This window comes from Cataglyphis hispanica, chromosome 12, assembly GCF_021464435.1.
Source record: "Cataglyphis hispanica isolate Lineage 1 chromosome 12, ULB_Chis1_1.0, whole genome shotgun sequence".
NCBI classification, from domain to species: domain Eukaryota; kingdom Metazoa; phylum Arthropoda; class Insecta; order Hymenoptera; family Formicidae; genus Cataglyphis; species Cataglyphis hispanica.
The window spans coordinates 1575743-1597179 of record NC_065965.1 but is presented as its reverse complement, the minus strand read 5'-3'; the positions used below and the strand labels follow the sequence as shown (position 1 = coordinate 1597179).

General features: G+C 39.2%; 2 protein-coding genes across 12 annotated transcripts in view; one reads left to right on the top strand and one right to left on the bottom strand.

The window, feature by feature from the left end:
* The window catches only part of LOC126853364 (discoidin domain-containing receptor 2-like), a 182037-nt gene that overhangs the window by 100078 nt on the left and 60522 nt on the right, over nt 1-21437 (bottom strand). The gene's annotated exons all lie outside the window — the stretch shown is intronic.
* LOC126853381 (uncharacterized) overlaps nt 1-21437 on the top strand; it is a 372343-nt gene that overhangs the window by 343121 nt on the left and 7785 nt on the right. For 8 of the 9 annotated variants that reach the window (XR_007687954.1, XR_007687950.1, XR_007687951.1 and 5 more), the window contains one exon: nt 22-546. The exons of the other annotated variant lie outside the window; for it this stretch is intronic. Coding sequence is in view for 3 of the 8 variants with exons in the window: in XM_050599053.1 (XP_050455010.1) it covers nt 22-106 (85 nt within the window). In the remaining 5 variants the exon portion in view is untranslated. Of the gene's footprint in view, nt 1-21; nt 547-21437 lie in introns of those variants that run through there. 9 annotated transcript variants of the gene reach the window in all.

Sequence of the window (21437 nt, the reverse complement as noted above, 5' to 3'; positions counted from 1 at the left end):
AAATCAAGTTTCCTTTTCCAGTTCGAAGACCGGTGGAAGTGTCCGATACTGTTTGGCTAAAGCACGACGGGGCGCCAACTGGGTGAAAAGCGGTGCGTATATATAAGACGGCGAGGGGAAGAGAGAGAGAGAAAGAGGCGGGTCTCGTTAACCGCTGACAGGAAGGCGCGTATAGCTCATCGAGTCGAATGGCCTTCCGGTGCTGTGAAAACCACCAGCGAAACACGTTCTGAATAAGGTCGTGGATGTTTGGGCGTTCGCCGTTTGAGCGGCAAAATGGATGAAAGATCGACCGACGATTCGGCACTGAGGTGCCGAGTGGCACGATCATTTGACATTTTTCAACGATTAAAAGAAATCATAAATTGAAAATTAATAAAGATATTTGATACTATTGAAAAATGAAAATATGTGATAAATTTAAATTTCTCAGATTTGAATATTTTTTATCATAAATATTTTATCTTTACGTAAAAATTATGATCTTTATATTTAGTAAAATAATATTATCGGAATAAGAATGTAAAAATGTATTCTTTGATATTCAGATCCTCTCTTCTATCGTTGCCTATTTTATCAATTACTTATTTAATAAATATTTTAAATGCAACGTGATATATTTATAATGTAATAATGTACAGATGCAATAAAAATTTTTGCGAGAAAAGTATGTGATAAGAGTTAGTATCTCTGATTCCTTGACCTTCTCATTAGCTCATGCTTTCGCGATATACAGTCAATAGCTGCGAATAGCGGAAGTCCAGTTTGGTAAGCCGGTGGCGTGGAAAGGCAGCAGGCGTGGGAGGGTGGAAAATCTATTCCACAAACGTTTGTCACGGTCGTTATTTTAACAGGCCCACAAGAGGTCTTTTTTCAGCTGCGTGTACGCGATAGCCACCGTTCGCGTTCGCCGTCGTAAAATGGATGACGCTGGACGGTCGATGGACGACGAAAACTACGACAACGCAAAAAGTTATCCCCATGGCTCCGGATCTGACTTTCCGCCCCTACGGAAGCAGCCAGGATCGCCGCGAAAGTCGCTAAGAAAAAACGAACGTGGCTAAGTGCTCGTTTCGTAATTATCTTTGAGAGACGCCGATGCTTACTAAACGAAACTTTTTCAGCCGGTACTTCTCTTGATGAACCTTAGTTCAATTATGATATCTAATTATTAAATTGCATGGCAAAAATAAACTAATCTTGTTTTCGCGTAACTTCTTTTCCACTCGCCCATAGTCTGGAAACTTTCTTTTCCTTGGTCAAATTAATTTTAAATCCACTTGATTCTGCCTACTACATATTCATCGGCAAACTTTAATATAAATTCTATAACGGAATAGAAGCGCCAATGATTAGAATTGTTATTGCTAAAGCTCTACATTGCTTACGATATCGAGCAACGAAATTCGTGTAAACGAAATTTTATCAGTTTTAATGATTATTGCGCGCTTTTAATTGTTTTTAGTCAAATATTCTCTGTACATTTATTACATTTCGGCTTTATTTCCGCGTGTATTACGGGAAACAAAAATGCGATAGAAAGTGAGATAGAAAGACCCGCATTTGAAAATTTTAAGAAAAAAAAATACAGAAAAATAGTGGGACTAATTCGAGCCTTTTCTAATTTCTTTTTTTCCATCGCGTGCAAAAGAACATTGACTGGAAAGTGGCAAACGGCTGTTGTTCGATGCATATCACCGAAATCGACGAGATTATTACAGTCGATATCGTATGTACGCTTTTGCTTTTAGTTAATGAACGATGCCGTCGTGCGGTCATCTTGGCGGTCGCGCTTCTATGCTCTGTCCCAAATTAGTCGCAGACGTTTCATTTATAATGCGCTGCCGGCCATTATGCCACCCGGATACAATGGCATTGTGCACGAGTTTCTCACCCCCGAACGCATACACACGCATCGTTCCGTTACCCAGGAAAGAACAATCCGAAATGTCGGTGCTGCATGCGGCACACCGGAGCTTGAAATCCCTGGGTCCGCGTGTCGGCGATCCCCCGTACGCCACCCCGTGAAAATTTCAACGTTTAGACCGCTTTTAATCCGATGCGCCCGCTCCGTCGACCATCACCATTAATCGCCATGAGAAGCGATTTCGATGAATGAATCATCCGTTTTGACTTTTGGACCCGGAGCAGCTCCGAAAGCGGTCGCGTTCTATGAATCTCGAGAGGAACAACCGTGAAAACCGTGGATTAGGGCGCTGTTGTGGGGCAGACAAAGTCGGGAAGTTCTTCCTGAGAATGAACCAAGTCATCGTGCGTATGCCAGCGATTATATGAGAACGACGCGAACTCGCCGGCGAAGAGAAACGCCTCTTTTAATTGCCGTGTGTAGTAAGCGGATTATTTTATATATTTTTCAATTCGCGCCGCGCGTCAACCGTATATATATATATATACGTGACAGAAACCACTGCGCGTAAAAATCCCAAAAACTATGTAAATTTCGGCTGTCTCGGCGAGCGATAACACGCGCTGGAATTAAAAGTTAACCGGCTAACCACGCGAGTCACATTATCAAAGTCACGCAGCTCTTTCTGACGGAAGAGGCAAGCCAACGTGATTAAAGTTTAACGCGTGCTTGGGTCAGCAAAAAAAAGGAAAAAAAAAAAAAAACGTCAGCTGTCCGGCGCGCTAGCCGGGGAGATACGAGTGCATTCCACGTTATCGCTCGCGTCCCTCGTCATGCCGAGAGCTATATATATATCGGGGGCATAACGTATATCCTTCAGGAATTCCCCGGACGGTCCCGGGCGATTTAAAGGGCGGGACGGACTTCCGGATTTTTCTGCGGCATTTTTTTTCCACTTGGACGACGCTGTAAATCAAGCGACGGGCCCCTCGCGATGGCGACGGAGAGAGAGAGAGAGAGAGAGGGGGGGATGTCTTGGAAAATCTCTTCCGACAGTCCTACCCGGCGGCCCCCAATTAAAACGCTCGTGTTGCGCCGAAAAATTCTCCGGGAACGAGGCCCGCGCGATCGTTCGCGCGGTCGCTTGGGCGCCAGTGATGCGCAAACTTTGCGAGAGCGTTGATAAATCTCATCCGGTCCGTGACAGATTTCCGCAAAAAATTCACGAGAGCACGTGTGCGTTGATGCGGCGTTTGCTAAATCTTTCCGCCGCGCGGCTTTCCGAGAATCATTAATGCCGTTGTCGTTCGCATCGTTGGATGTTATTGATCACGAATTTATTTGTACGATAAATGCATTAGTGAACGACCAATTACGGAATATTGACGAATAATTTAATTTGTTTGTTAAATATTACAAATATAACTATTATTTTCTTCATATAAGGAGTCGGTTAAGCTCTTAATTTTCAAGTTCTATCAGGATCTTTGCATCAAAAATATTTAAAGCACGAAACATATGTATATGTCAATTTTTTAAATAGAAAATAAATATATTGTTTTTGCGCATGTGTGTAAACTTGTTTTACATATTAATTGATCGTTAATTGAGCGCAAACATTTTGCTAGACTAGCCTGCTTGTAGTAAATAAATTTTGCAACTTACTCACAACACTATACGAGCATAAAATTCAACAATTAATGTCAATTCCGTATCGTAACCTATATTGTTTTTTTCATAATGAGTGTACATTGTTCTCGCTGACACTCTTGTCAGCGGAGCCGGCCGTAAAAGTCCGTTAATGGAGTTAATGACACGGCGTGACGATAAAGTTTTTAACAAATTTACAACCGCGTGACAAGAAAAGAGAAAAAGAGCGAGAGAGAAAACACTCTCGGCCGATACTTTATTTCCTATTTACTGGGAAATCCCTTTGTCACTTTTACTATCGTACCGGCCGGCACACAATGGTTACACGCGGGACATCGAGTAATATCGAGCATCACAGAGGACCAAACGCGCGCGTTCCAACGAACGTTTTACAGTCTGCCATCACGTAGGAACCCTCAAAGCGAAAAGCACAGTGGGAAGAATCGAATTTCACACAATTCGGGCGCCGCCGCGTGTTGGCGCGGCAGAAAAGCAACGAAATTGTTTTTCTACCCTGCTTGCTTGCCGGCGTCGTCCGCAAAAAGCAAATAGAGACGCCTCCGCGAAACATTCTCATGCCACCCGAGATTTTATCTTACGGTGGATTTAGCAACTGGACGCAGAAATATGTACTAAACGAGTTACTCGAGAAAAGAAAATTATAGCGATAAGATTAGAAATAGGTGTGGAAAGAATGAGATAAAAATGAAGATAACGATAGAGGAAAGATGAGAAATATTGATAGGTAGAAAAAAAAAAGTATGAAGTTACGTTTAAAAAAATACATAGATATATGTATGGCAGAGAAATTATAACAGAAGCAAGTAGAGATCTTAGGAGACAGATCTCCAAAAGATGAAAAATTACTATAATCCTATCGGCGTACATCAGCGATAAAACAAGTTAATGAAGATTTTAACCATCAGTCAAGATCTTACGAGACGTGCATATACACGTTCAATGATTATAATAATCCTATCGAAGTAATCGATAGAAATTTGCATTAAGGATTACTCAACATGATTACATCATTAGGGACTGATTGATGAAGACGATGAAGCGTCCGTGAAAGATATATCACGTTATTCAGCTCCAGCTCGAGTAAGGTAGAAGTGGAATTAAGTAACACGTGGACTACGGTAAAAAGTAACAAAAACAAAATCGCGGCGGTAAATAGCAGCGTGGAAAGAGAGACGTTAACGTGGCAGAGAAACGCGGAATGTAAAGAAAGCACGATAATCCGAGCGAGAAAGAAAGAGGAGCCGCGTGAAGGAAAAAACAAAAGGTAGGAACGAGAGAAAGGAAAAAAAATCGCGTCGAGCATGCGGGGGGTACGAGCGAAGGGGTCGAAGTGAGCAGCTTTTTCACGACGACGGAGAACGAGGGAGCCTTGATGGGGAGGAGGGAGGGGGGAGGGACGGAGGGAGGGAGGGCGTCGCGTTGAGAATTACGAGGCTCAGGTGCGCGCGGCTACATTATTAAAAAACAAGAAACCTCATCATTTTCGCCGGCTCTCGTAAAGATATTAAACGGAGACTTTATGTTGCCGGTTGCCGGCTCGTCGCGTGCTCACGTTCGCGCGGGCACGCGCGCCCCACGCGCGGGGATTTCCGTTTCATGTTCCGCCGCGACAGCATGCATGCATACAGACTCGTGCACACGCGATACGCGCGAATAGGTGACGCACTATATGAAAGACGACGGAGGAAGCGCGTATATCGATTCGCGGACTTCCGTTCTTTGTTCATCGCCGGTTCATCGTTTCACGCTTTCTGCTACGTCGCCACGCCGGTTTATATCAGCTGATGAGCTACATTTTATCCAGCTACATTGTAGGGGAGGGGGAAAGATATGGAGAATAATTAAATTTAAAAATAGCGGACCGTGAGCAGATTTGAGACTTTAGATAGGTTGTATATGTATCATAGTACGTTTTAAAAATAATGGAGATTCGTCTCTTTTTTTCTGAAAAGAGCTATGAGATATACCTTGCCGCGAATAAATAGAAAAGAATATCGCACTATCGATAACCGATCTTTATGGAAAGTAATTCGCTACGCACGGTCTGAAATACACGATAATCGATAGTGCTCTTTCTGAAATATTACTAATAGTAATGGCTAAACATTTTTTCACCATGTGTTTATGTGACCTTTTATATCGAAAACTTCTCTTGTATATGTGAGTGTGGCAGAAAGTTTTTCAACACCGCGCGAACTTGGTACAATGTCTTGTACTCCGCGGTCGCTTCTTTCGCCACGTGTACTCGTGCATCGACTAGTGTCAGCAAGTCGAGTTCCCAGCCGATTCCGTTACGACCGTAGACGGTGCACGTATGTGCGCGGCGGATGCATGCATAAGTATATACGCACACAAGATCGCGCGAGCCGTATAGGAGGTATGCGGATCTCGCAAAGAGAAACATAGATAGAGAGAGAGAGAGAGAGAGAGAGAACGTCCGGCTCGCTCGTGGAAAGTTGGCGCGCTGGCGTTAACAAGCAGGTGTTGCAGGTGCCACGAAGCGTCTCTATCTTACCTATGCCATCGTCGCCATTGCCTTTCTCACCGTCTTTGCCACCTCGAGAAAGCAAACGGATTTTCTCCAGAGTCTCCTGGCGTCATACAAAATCCCCGGAAGCTCCTGCCGAAAAGATTAAATCACCTTTATCGATCATATTATTACTGTCCGTTTAATATTGCACGCTTCTCAGACGTATTCGCCGGCACGTATTATGTCTATCGCATAAATAGCGATGCGCGATGCATTCGCGCAGAAAGGCAAGTATATCTTGTTCTGAGATCTTCAAATACATTAGCGTCAGGAATGGCTTAGGGCGCTGTCATGTTCGATCGAGTTGGACATGGGCACGGTACACTGCTCAATCGTTCAATGCCACGTTTCGTTTTATTTCTTTCTCTCTCTCTTTTTCTCGGAGCATATTTATCAAATTTTGTTTCAGAAATAATTACGTTTATGATTATAAAAAAAATCACATGAGATAAATCGGTGAGATTTAATTTAATTGTAAATTAAACGTGATATTTTTTTATTAATTCCATTGTAAACAATATTAATTAATTTATCATTCATACTTATGTAATAAAATTTTGAGAGACTCTTACGCAGAGGTGAGAACCACTGATTTCCGGTAATTATTCATATAATTATTTTGATCTGAATTGATTTTGAAACTGAATTCGCCACGTTGTGCGTGTTTTGATTCTCAACGTCTCGACGAAATCTTTTTGCGCTTTTCCATCCAAGCGACGTGTGGTCGAATGCGTGGAGCGCGCAATGGTGAATGATACGTGGAGTTTCTTTGCGGGCATCTAAGTTAAGAGAGGAGAGAAAAAGAACGTCTACGGCCGAGTGTACGACTGGCTAGACTGTTGATTTAAGCACAGCGGAACGTCGCGAGAGATTGGTACGTTTGCATGGGTGCGAACGTATTTTCGTTCCGCGGTGAAAGAACCTTCTCGGACTATATTTATACTGCGCGCGTGAGTCGTATACAGTTTTATCACGTATACGGTTTTATAGGACGGTTTATCGCGGGACAATAAAGAGCCACTTTAGGTCATAATATGAACTTTTATAAGACATACGTTCACGCGGCATGTCGAAAGAGCATATCTTTGTACCTTTTTTATTATTTTTTTTTTTTTCGTATTATCCGCGTTTAGGTTTCTTTATACACCAGAAAATGCGATCGAGCTGCATTAAATAATTAATTCCTTCATTTTAATTGTTGCGATAATGTCGCAGATAAAGAATAAAGCATTGTACTTTTCTGGTCACATTATATATTTATATCAATCATATATTTTTATAGGATCGTATCAAATGATATTAAATTATTCATTGAAAATTTAATTGAAAAATTATTAATAATAAAAGTAATTAAAAGGAAAAAAAATAGATTCCTTATTTTTATTATTGATTATCTTTACTATTAATATAGTAAAAATAATTAACAATCAAGATAATTAAAGCAATTAATTATAAAGATAATTTTAAAGAGCCCGTTTTGATTTTTCTATTTTACATAACTGTTCTATAAACGTGCTATTTCCTTGTTCGACAAAATACGATATCCGATCAGAGAATAGAAAAGTTCTTAGCGATATATCTGTGTATGTGTGCGTGCCTTGTTTTCTCTCCTATCAATTTTCTCGACGTAAATCTACGGCTATAATCAAAGTTGGTACCTTGCGACGGAGCTACGACCTTTGCCCTCGACAAACGGCTAACTTTGAAAACTCGCATAGTGTCTAGGATAGATAATGCGGACATACATATTGCGCCGTGACTATGGTATCGTACTCGTTGAATCATGCTCTTGTCCATTCGACGAAGAATGTCACGGGACACGTGAACTTCGCCACTGAACTCTCCTCTTGTTCTCTGGAGAGCTCCCTTCTTTTCCCACGTGTGTCTCTCCTGAACTTTTAGAGATTTGCACGATGGTGGCCTCTTGTCATCGTCTCGAAACAAACGTCGTTCTTACACGTTTGAACTTTTGGTAGCAACACATACGAGTATATGCATAAATAAAATATTGTGTGAAACTACGTGTTAAAACAATGGAATAAAATTGAATGAGAAAGTTTAAGTAAAGATATAATGTTCTCGCCATGCGTGATGATATTTATAGTTTATTTTTTGATTAAAATCTTAGAATTTGTATGATCTATAAATATATTATTACACAAAATGTACACAAATATTTTTATCTATTAATTTATTAAATTCCTATAAATTGAATAATGAATTCTTGTATCATAAATTATGAAAAAAGATATTATATTGTAATATCTAAATGTAGATATAAGATACTCATGTGTTTTTTTATTAAATATAATATATAATACGTTAAAAATAAATCTTATAAAACTGAAAAATATCTTTTATAAAATTGAAAAATTTTGCAAGATTATTTTTAAAATGTTAAAGATATAAAAAAAGTATATTTAATCTTGTTAAGTTTTAATACAAACGATTTTACATTTATATTCTATAAGAGTCAGATTAAATTAGCATACTGTACGAGCATACAAAGCATGATATTAGTTCGTGCAATGCTAGGAATCTCTCCCGATTTCCGGCAAAATGCAGAGCTGTAGAAACAGCCTCTCAGTTTCGCCAAATGTAATTTTGCGGAAAGGAGAGATTTGTCTTGTAAGAATTCGCTTTTTCTCTGTAGCCACTAATTGCGTTGCGTTAATAGCGGCCATTATCTATGCATACTGATTTAAACGCCGGCGGAACAATTGTATACTGAAGACAATCAAGATCTCTCTCTGTTTAATCTCTCTGTTTAATCCTTTGATTAAAGAAAAAAGTTTAAAATCAACTAATGAAAGCAACTAGTATTTAAAATTATATATCCGTTTTATAGTCGTCATTAAACATTTTGTTTTCTAATTATTTGAGAAATTAAATGTTACAAGAAAGATATGCTATTCTTTTCTGAAAGCTTAAACATTTATGGATTGAGAGATTGAGAATACAGAATATGAATATAAAAATATATGTGATGCCCTCATTTTTGTAGTACTTTGATATTTTTTTATTGTCATTTTACGAGATCTCTATCTCAATTGAGATTATTTTTAATCTCATTTTTTGTGCGTAGATATCGATTTTGGCGCAAGCGATGATATTCGGATAAACTTTAAGATCGTATCCGCTTATGAAATACTATTGAACTGAACTCGTCACAGCGCGTATCTTTGGCGTTTCACCGACGATCGGTGGAGTACAATCATCCAAAGTGAAATCCGTACAAATATGTACCGATTTCATGCTCGTCTAATCTTTCGCGCCGCCCGGTAAATACTGACAGGGCGTCAATATTGAAATATCTTATCGTGAAAAGCGCTATGCATACCTGAAATATATTGGGAAACCGTAGTTCGCGCGTCGCACGCAATGAGTCAGAATACTAAAAAGATATCTCGCCGGCTGGTTAACTCTATATTCTTTGAGCGAAACGACACAAAAGTGTTTTGCTCTATCTTTTACGATCGGTAGATAAATTTTATTTTCCGAATAGTTTCTCCATTTTTATAAAGCATCAAGAAATAAAATACTTTTATATTGTATCTTTATAATCTTATGACATCCGCATATATCTATATATAATATAAAATATATAATATATAATATATAATATATATATTTTTTAGATTACAGTCTCGTTTCGGTCTACAAATGCACGCTGTTTGTTTAGAAAAGTAGGATCGATAACGCGCGAGCAACAAAAAGCTTTTAATAAATAATAATTACAATTGATGCAAGTTTACCGCTGACTCATTGTATTGCGAATCTTCAATTTCAGTTACGAGGCACGAATATGAGAAATGTAGCTGCTAACCAGAGATTTGGCGAAAGCCTTGTCGGGGGTGAGGAGAGGTGGCCGAGATAGTCGGCGAGAGGCTTAGACCCGTAAGCTCGTGGGCTTTGCTCCGCGTCGGGAGATCGACGGTCCTGTATTTCCTATATCTCGGATGTTCCTTCGGGGGTATAGTCCAGATCCTGACCATCCCTCGTTAAATCCCGGGGGTATACGCGCGAAGGATCGTTCGGATCGTGCGCACGTTCGTCGCTCTCGATATTTCTGAACGTGTGTATATATAATGTTATCTGCGACTCAAATGCCGACTTTTTGAAGGAAATGAAATATTATTATAAATATATTCATCGCGTGTATACGTTAATGCATGTTGATATTTTTTTTTTAAAGAAAACAAATTTTTATGAACAATTTTAATATCTGCTTTAGTATCTTTCTTTTTTTATATTCAAATGATAAATTATTATTTTTAAAATTGCTATATTTTGTAATGAATGTATTAAATACAAATTTTTCTACAGAAAAGATTTAGATATTTGCTTGTAGTGACGCAAATAGAAATAGGCTCGAAACAATGTGCCGCCTTTGAAGACGTAGATAAGAAAACCAAGTGCAATGACATCTACTCTTATCTAATATAAACGTGCTAAGAGGATTTCAAACAGCGCCATATGATCAAAAACGATATGATCACTTTTAGGAATATGCGTATCTAAATCCGATATCGAACGCCGCCGTCTCTTCGTGAGAATTCCAATTCGTAACATCTGATTTTACGACTTTGAAAAATCGAAGTTTGAAAAAAGGGGTATAAAAGGAATGTCGAAGAAAGCAAATCCGTTTCTTAGCCACGCTGTTCGCAATATACACATGACAATAGCGTTCTTTACGGCTTCCCGAAAATATCCCGGTGCGCAGATTCACAGTGACGGAGTCGAAGGATTTGGACGCAAAAAAGGAGAATGAAAGTAAAGGATGGGTAAGTTTTCGAAAGCGTAGGCAAATAGAGCGTCGGCCGGAAATCGGCTCTATGTAGGCCCGTTCAACAATCTCGCGGGCTAAATGGCCGGCTTAGATCCTGATCGGTATTAAGCTGTCAAGGGTTGCTTTTTCGAATTCCTCCTGTCGGCTTTAATCCCATCCCAGAATGGAGCCGTCTTCAACCCTCTGTCAGATGCCGCCGGAACCCACGCCATGACGGGATCGTGTGTTTACGCCATGCGTACCGTGACTCCGTTAATCCCCCCTGCAAAAGGGGTCGGTCCAGTCTTTTCGAACGCTCTCAGCGTTTAGCATATCCCCCGTACACGTCGGGACAACACTTTCGCCACCGCACTTTTATCACGACGCGACGGTAGTGACGGCATGTGCGAAAATGGAAATTGGCAGAATAAAAGAAGATGAGAATTCTAAAAGAGCAAAATTTCGTTAGGCTTTTTAATGAATTCGTGTGTGCGCCAACGTACGTTTGGGAAAATTATAACGCGGCGTTAATAAATTTTGAAATATGTCGTTAATTTGTGAAGCAAGATTTACTATTATATCTTTAATTTGCCAAAAATAGTATATAAAATATAATATAAATAATTATAATTAAAAAGAGAATATAATTTTTTTTATTCAAGAATCTATTCCTAAGAAAATATTTTTATAAATATTTTATAAAATTTACTTATAAGATTAAACAATACCAATAATGCAAATATATGTAAAAATTTTTTCCATTATAACAGATTCTCTTTTGCATCTTGCGACACCTGACTACGTTAATTTGTCCGCATCAAATATCGCATTGGCTCTTTTATTCGTTTGACATGTAGCACACGTCCCGTACGTGTCTAGACAATGCGCGTCCGCCGGCGCATTAACGCAAGCGATCGCGATGCAAAAAAAAAAAAAGGAAAAAAAGGAACACGTCGCCGTCGATTCTTGTTACTAACTGCATGGCGGAAATCGAGACGCGTTGGCTCGATTCACGAAGAATTACCGCGCCCAGACTATCTGAGGGTGTGCGGAAGCACTCGACAAACCATCGAGGACTTCGAGGGTGATGTCGGGTCGTGAGTTCCAGAGGTACTCGGGTCATAAAATTGCTGATCAGCGGGAAATTCTTAAGTAAGCCTTTTATCCGAACGAAGATATATAGACATTTTTATTGGCACATATTATTCACGAAGAGGCGCAGAGATAAAAGATATTGCTTCAAAAATTGAAAAATTTTAGCTGAGAGAATATTTGTCATATCAATTTTACAAAACGCACGATAGTTTAAATCTGCCAAATCAAATTCGAAATGAAAAGGATTTTATATTAATCTAAATTACTTATACATAGGTAGAGATATAAATATACATAATATAAAATTATATTTATGATATATTAATTAAGATGCTGAATCTTTCTTATATAAAATCACCGAGAGATTCTTTCCACAGAGAGAACCTGACAGATATATTGGGAAAGTGATATACATTGAAACCTTATTACGAGGCACTGCATGCGAACGGCTTTGGGAACTTTAGATGTACATCTGCGTCCTTCATCGATTTGCATTAAAATACTGCGGGTGGCTTGGAAAAAAAAAAGAAAGGCTCTCCGTAAATATTTTGATGAGCTTACAGGCTTACGAGTATTCGCGAAGGGGATGCGCTGCCAACGAAAAATATCTCTTTGGAGAGAATCCTCTTTAAATTGAATACAAGATTCGTTTCATAAAGTTAGATCGGAATTGGGGACGTTTGAAACAATTCTATATCGTCCAATTCATGACCCTGATTACCTTTTGTGCGGATGTGGGGTAGCGATATTTCGTTATTTTTGCGCGGTCGAGGCAGAAATCTTGTGAAATATGCGTATTCTCATTTACTCGCTTATTCCCGTAATCGTGTTATATACGTACCGTAAAAAAAATTTGGTGTCGAAAAACAGCCTTAAATGCGCGGGGCATCTCATTTCCTCTTCTATCCAGGAGCCTACGTGACATACATTAATCATGTCTTCGTACTTAAGCGTAAATTTGATTTTATTCACCCTCGTTCCGACAAAGTGGGATAGAAACGCTTCTACCGCCAACATTAAATTTCTTTATTATTCTTTATAATTCTTTTCATAACTTTTGCAATTTTGCTGCTCAAAAATAGAAATAAAAAGAAATGACTCCTAAAGTAAATATGAAAGAAAACGTTTGTTCATCCACTTATATGATCCGACGTATGAGATAATATTTATCGCAGATTACTCAGCTCAATATCTGAGAATTGAAAGATCACCGATTGGATAGAATAAACATCAAAGAAATCATCTGACTCAATAATAAGATAAGACTCATTCGTTTCTTCCAATTATCGAATTCTTCACCAAACAATTTCTCGATCGATACTCACGCAAACGATGCAAATAATCGAAAGAATGTCCGAGAAATTTCGCGATGTTAAGATGAAATTCTCAATTCAAGCCAACAAGATTCGAATAAGCAGAAGAAAAAAAGGAAGAAAAAGTAGCGTGGTGTTCGAACGATCGATGGCGAAGGAGTGAGTGAAAGGCGACGTTGAGGAGTAGCGAGTGTACCCGTAATAAGGGCCGGTCGCACCCTAAGTGACCGGAATGGCGCAATAATTCGTGGCTCTCGTGACGTTAAGAGGTCTGCCCTTTGCGCCCATAGGCCCTACGTGTAAGGTACCCGTTCGGCCTCCCATACGGTTTTGCGGGCATCGTCCTAAATATAGACCCCCTTACAACCTGACGTCCAATTATAGCTCTTTGATGCTTCGCGAGCAGCGCCTCTATCGCGCGCCCGCGTTCGTTCTAACACTCGCTCTTTGGTGATAATTTTATCGCGGAGTACCGGCCATTCGCCGACGGCCAGAATCGCGAGAGTGTGAGAGAAGGAGAGGAGATAGTGCTAGCGAATCGGGACTAAACTTTCCAAACACAAAATTGTCGGTTTCCCGCCGATGACTAACGATGTTTCGTATAAAGGCAGCTCTTCGCCGATCTTCGTCGGCGAGTACTCTCTGTTCAAAGGCTAACGGATGCGTGCGTGATTTCTTTTCGCGCTCAAGGACAACGCGCGTATGTGGCTGTTATAACTGTCAGGGTATTTTGAAACTGCGCGAGTGTACGCGAAATAGCAGTCATTTATTCTGACTCGATGATATTTTTTATTTAGACGTCAGTTCCGACATGATCAATCGAGCCATAAACTTAAAATATTAACGCCGATGAAACATTTCACTCATTAATACATTTTTAATATTTATATATATATATATATATGTGTGTGTGTACTTATTATGATCATAATATATTTTAAATAAATTGTTTTGTATTTATGCATATAATTATATGGTAATATAATTTAAAAATATAATCTTAGACTAATAATAAAGACAAATTTATTAAAGTTTTATATTCTTCTATATAATTATGCTTTTATGTAAATTATGAATTTATCTCCCTATTTAATGTCTGGATGCTGGAGGCAGAATCCATAGATATACAGTCAAAGTGTAGCGACGACTACAACGCAACTGTGTGATCTCATCGAATGGATTGCGAATCTCACAGGTTTGTTACTAGCAAAAAAAGGAAGTGCCCGTTCTATTCTATTCTTTTTCCCGTACCATCCTTGCATTTCCGGCTCTCGCAATAAGCGCTCGGCACAGACGGGTTTAAAGCGCTCCCATCTGTGGGAATTAGCATGCTCGGAAACGGGAGGGCCTCAGGTGCATCTATGTCGGGGGGTATTCGCGAAACCCAACCATTAACCCTCTACTCCTTCATTCGGTGCTACCCCCTTCGTTTTGTCTACTTCCTACGTAGCGGGAGTGGCACGTAGGGTAGCTCGTTTTTTTAACAGTAACGATAACGATCCTATTGGAATGGATAATCTTTGAATATACTCCAATACCGAGAGAGTTTGCAAATATTTGAAGTGCGAATACTTGGTACCGCACATTATGTTTAGACTAATATCTAAACTTTCCGTTCACTTCTCATAAAGTTACAATTGCGCGACAAATTTTGATATATCATTGTATTTTATAATATTATCATCTGATCAAATTGAGAATCAAAAAAATTAAGTATCGCTGAGAGTTAAAAAGAAAATAGTTAAATTAATAATATAAATTTTTTATATATACAAATTAATCTTGCATGTAAAATAATTTAGACTTGATTAATCATTCTTGAGTAAAATATATTTGACGTGCCTAATAATAATTTCAAAATTATCCTGTAATCCACAAAAAGTAAAAAATGAGTGCGCAAGTCGAAAGGTACATTTACAGACGCACGCGAGATCGAACTTTATGCTTGACACGTTAGAGTTACCTGCCGACACGCACTCGTGAGTTATAAGATCAATATAGCGCGTGCACGCATATCCTCACGTACGTGCCGCTACCCTCCATCAACTTCGTTTTCCTGCCCTATCGCTTCTATCCAGAGAAAAGTGCACGAGGAAAGGCGTTGATGCATAGACATGTATACGGTGTCAAAAAATTATGTTCTACATAAAATATCGTATATGAGCATCTCTAAACATTTTCAATATACATATAATATATATATATATATGCTATGTGTGTGTGTTTGTTGTAACAGTGAAACTGATGCACTGTTTAATGAATAGATTTCTATTGAAGATAGATGTGGTATTTATTCGCGGGATTTGACAGTTATTGGGTTTTCGCTCGCTCAATTATTTCGCGCGTGATTCACGCATTTCATTGGGATTTTAATTAAGTCGCGGTACATTGCACGCTGGAAATATTCGCAACACTTTTAGATTTCGAAGATCGATATTTCCCGACACCCCGTGGATATATGCGTGCGTCAGGCATGCGACCGATCGCGTGAGGGCGTGCACGAACGCGTAGTCTCGCATGCCGGCACACATTACACCCTCGCAAGCCCCCTTTCCTCCTCCCGCGCGAGTTAATAATGCACTCATTATTTTATCAATACCCGGAATATCGGGTACGACACGTCTCGCATAGAAGGTTGGAAGGAAGGCGCTCGCAACCACTTCGCTCGTCTGCTAGCTGGTGCTACCACCCGCTACTACCACCGTCCTTCGCGACTGCTATTCCCAGGTTGACTGACTGAAGGGCGAGGAGGAAGAGGAGGAGGAGGAGGAGGAGGAGGAGGAGAGAGAGACGTGCAAGAGGGTTGAAACGAATTTATGACCGAGGCATATAACGCGCGCGCTTGATGGCGAGCTCGTTTCGAAATTGCCCGACTATGTAACAACTGCGGGCATTAATATTTGATTGGCTATACGTGCGCTAGACTATATGCGAAAAAAAATGATTTTGTTTTAACTCTTTTTCCTTGGCTTTTTTGCGAGATTTTTAAAACCGCCTCCCGTCGACGAACTTTGACGGACGTCTACGTTGTACAAGGGCGCACGCTAAAAAAAGCTTAGCGTATATCACGCTTAGCGTAGACAGTTAATCGCCAGCATTTTTTTGCGCATATATATAGAAAAGCATTTCTGCATTTCAAATTCATTTTATTGCGATAACATGGAATTATCCGCAACATAATATATTTGAATTAAATGCGGTCTAATTAAAAAGTAATGACTATACATATGTGCATATTAAACGCGTATTAAAACCTTCTCGTTTCGATGTATCGGCAAATTCACTCTGCGCATCGCGTGCGCATATACAATCCGTTAAAATTCGTGCAAATAATGCCGGTCGCGCATCAATATCCGCTTGTTTTCTACCGCAAGGTGCACGCGAGAATATGCGAAGGAACGCTAAGCTTCGCGCGCACTATATGACAATAAATTACGAAAAAAAAGGCAGATTACGCGCGTCGCGATGTAATCGCTCTCGAAAATAATAAACCACACTATCCGTGTTCCTGGCGCTTGTGTTTGCGCGCTTGTTCGCTAGAAATTACAAAGAGATCAGAATCGATGGCGTGCATAATCGGACCTGCTTGTGTCTTCTACGGTCTAGATCACTTATCGATGACTCTGACGATAATTATACGCATGCTTGGCATGTTTGTCATTTCAGCATGAAAGCGTCACGGATATATAATTAATATAAGCGTTTCTGTAGAATGAGATAAAAAAATAAATGAGATAAAAAAAGATATGAGGAAAAAGAAGACATTAAAAGCGTAAATCACACACGGCATTTACCTTTCTCTAAATATCCTTTGTAATAAAACATGAGAATATATTATCCGCTATTTGTTATTAATTTTTAATCTTTTCGTTCATCACGCCTATTTGTGTGAAATTTTTGGAAATGATAAAACTAATTCTTTTCTTATTTTTAGTCAAAATAAATTAAATTGATTTACAATGCTATAAATTTGTCATTAGCTTATTAAAATCTAAAAGCTAGTTGAGGAAATATTAAACATGTCAAACTGTGTGACAAAATATTCATTTAGATAAGACATGAAAATCCATCGACATATTTCGACATATACTGATGATCACCTATAGTCGATATAAAATACACGATACGATATAAAATACATGATACTTCAACAAAGTAAATAACTGTCGGTGGTTATACGAATGTATGTGTGTTTATGCGTGTGAAACGATTTTAAAGCTTAATATCGTCGGCTAGATAAGCGAGTAGCAGGTATCACGTAGGCGACGATGGCATGTTTGAGAGATACGGAGAATATGAAAGAAATCTAAACGTTGTTTAGCGGTGGTTACTAGAGAGCTTTAGTGGGATTAAGAATGATCGATCCGACTTGATTATCATCACGAGAATACCAAATGTGTCTGTCGTTTGACTTTGTGCTGGCATGCATGATTATCTACTCGTTCAATCGGCTACGATCGGCTTCACGTAAAGTGGATTGTGCTTGACAAAACGGGAAAATATTTGAGGGGTTTCAGCTGTTTTCTCCTTCGTTCAAACAGAGTTGAAAGTATAAATATTTACTATTTTGTCACGTTGCTAATAAATATCTAATAAATGTTTAATCATATATTTGAATATTTGAATATTTTTAAAATGTCGATTGTGCAGTTATAATGAATTAAAATATATATAAATAATATAAATAAAAATATATATAATGAATTAGAATTTTTATATTATCATAATAAGAATGTAAGTATTTTATGATAAGTATGATAAATATTTAGAGCAATAATTCACACTGTTATTATAAAACAGTTACATTCTTCTACTTTGTCGGACAAGTGCGCGGTCCGAGGAAATTTTCGAGAAACTTTCGCAGACTTAAATAAGGAGCCACAATTAATCACTTACTGTTTTTCAACCGGTACTCGTACATCCGCGTTTAACGCTGTTTCTCATGGCTCAAACTTCTCGTAGACTTTTAACAAGATGGAATCTTGTTAAGCTCTCCTAACTTTGTCGACATCGCCAAAACTAACTTTAAAAACTGTTTTAGTGAAATATTCAAATATTAAAAATATCGTGGGATGAAGTACGTAAATTGCACGTACAAATATCATAGATATTAAAAATAAATTTTTTATCTTTTTCATAAAGTAATCGTTATAAGGATTTGAAATCATCAATATTAACTTTATTGAATACGGTGTAATGCGTAAAACGTTCGAGTTTATGCCAATCTATCTTTGAATTCTCGAAAATCTTACAGTTATCTTATACGGTGTTTTAATAATGAAATGAGAGGTCCAGACGTCCGACCTGCGGTGGACTCATTAATTTCTTGGGCAGAGTTTCTAATTGGCTGCCTGATCTTTTATTTATGATAGGCATCGATTTTACTGCGAGAGAGAAAAGTTCTGCGTTAATAACATTAGTTAAATCCTTTCGCGTGCTTCCGAAGCATATATTTTCCGCATTTTATTTTAACGAGATGGTCGTTTATAAAGGAAAACAAAGTAAAACTGTATTCTTCGAAAAACTGTCATTTTTATCTTTTTATTTATGTCAAAAACCGCGATTTAAAAAAGATCTAAGTCTTGTCTGGAAATAAGAACAAAAATAAAGAAAAATAGATACAATGCTTGTATATCAATTTAATTGTTCTAATTTCATTTGCATACATCGAAATAAAACGCTACGTACGAACGTTACGTCATTATAATACAGAAAGGATCCGCCGTTTTTTTTATCCTCGATCTTCGCAACGGCACTCAGAAGGATACTGGAAACAAGGAAGGGAACCCTTAAATTCATCATTGGAGGCCGACGCTTCTCAAAGATACGGGTCGTTAAGCTGGGAGCTTATGATTCACGATCGGCTTTGTATCCGCGTAGTCCGTCTACTCCACGAGAGAGAACCAAACAGAGAGAAGAAAGGAGCCGATACCAGCGAGAAGAAAGAAAAACCAGGCCTGCACGATCCTTCGCGTTGTGGATAATTGAGGGTTCTGTGAATCAATACACCGCAACGAAACTCACAGAACGATACGCCGGGAGGCTCGCGGGATTTCGTATAGTATAATGCCCACAGAGTATCCGAAATATAATTAAGGCGACTTTTCAATTTAACTCCGATATTTTAAAAGATATAATTAAGGGCCGACCCACCACTCAGCGACGAGGCCACTAATTGCGCAAGGGGGGAATCCCTGAGGAATACTTCCCTCGGGGAGGGTAGCGGAGAGTTAGGTGGAGGCATTTCTATGCCTCTGTTGTATCTATGTATATATATGCGTGTACAACTACGTACTTACACCTAGGGTACATGCGGCCGTGTCCGTGCACTATCGGTGCACCACAGCACGACACGAAACACACCATGGACACGTCCTGCGGCACGCCATAGAACACGTCTACTACGAACATCCCCCGGGAACAATCCATCCACATTTCTCTCGCGTTGGCTCCTTCGTCGTTCACACGGACCTCGACATTCTCGTTTCTTTCTCTTCCCGCCTGTTCTCTTCGTCTCTTCTTTTCTCATCTTTCGTGTATTTGTGACCCTCTTTCTCCTTCTCAGACACTCTTCTCTTCTCTACCACATCCTTCGTGTTATCGGGTCCAAGGTCAACCGATCGAAGGTAATTTTCTCGTCCCGATCGCTTTCGCCCGTCCCCCGAGAACGATCCGTTTCATGTCTTTTCCCCCTTTTTTTTTTTATTCTAGCGAGCTCCTTTTTTCACGTTATACTTTCCCCTTTTTCCTCGCATCTTTATCCATTTATTTCTCTTTCTCTTTCCTTTATTTCGCAGAGTCGCTCTACAAATTCGAGGAGGTCGATGTCAGAATGATGGAGAGAAGCATCGATGGAAATTGGTCCGCAATGCATACGACCGTTGTCGAGCTGAATAGGACTTGTCGGAGTGCGAGCTCAAATTAAAAATACCACTGATCCTGAGGGAAATATTCGTGAACCGATGACGAACATGTCCGACAAAATTATATGTTCTAACTTTCCGATTGTCCGCCAGTACGATTATACGAAAGTAGTCTATATTATATAGTCACACACACACACACACACACACACACACACACACACACACACACACACACACACACACATATATATATATATATATAAATTCTAGAGGATTGAAATAAAATATTGATTAAAAAATTTTGTGTATATTCGATATCGTAATGCAATAAAATACAATCACAGTTTTATAATACTGTCTTATTTTTCTTAATAAAATGCCATCTGCACGTGTCTTTTTCTTAATAAAATGCCATCTACGTATCAATTTCGCACAATTTAGCATCTATGCCATTTAAATCTTTGCGAAGGATGGAATATCGGCGAGAAAATCGAATAGGCCGTGCTAGATTACCGAAATTTCCAATCGGTAAAGTTCTCATTCGCACGTAGACCTCTGATCGATTTAACTCGATTGCAGAACGAGTCTCGCAATTTCGGCCCGCGTAATTACGTGAAAGTGAAGAGAACCTTTTCTTTTCCGCGAGGAAATATCCGGCCGCGCGTGATGTAAATTTCAAGTCTCCGCGTTACGTTATTTATTACGCACTTTTACTTGATCAATAATACGGTTCCAATACAATTGACATTCTCAAACTCGATTTTTATAAGTTAATAATTCGAGAGAATATTTAACAAAAAAATATTGCAGTATGTAAAAATATGCATATCCAAGAAATATCTCACGATATATTCGACGATTATCGTGCAAGTCAATTTCTCTTCTTCTCTCGAGGCAGACATTCGCGATGTAAATGTATGGAAATTTTGGAGACAGAAACAAAGCTCTCAAATCGAACAAAATGTCAAATAATTTCATTGCGTTGCTAACACTTTCGAGTATTACAGAAATCATGATGCAGCATCAAGAATATGCGCGTCAAGACAAGACGATTTCGTGCGCATATTCGCGTCTGCTAGACATTGTGAATGCAGCTTAAACGGGCAAAGTCACGGCGTGTCTGAGCCTCCTCCGCACAATGTCGTAATCAAAGCCACGACTGTCTTGCTTGAGTCGGCACAATAGTATCGTTCGAGAGGGATGGATCGTCGTCGTCGTCGTCGTTGGCACTCAAAGCTAAAACGACACTAATCTTCGAGCTACGACGAGGAGTAATGGGTTTCGTCTTGAAAATATCGCCTAGAATGCCGATACGATTTGTTAATGC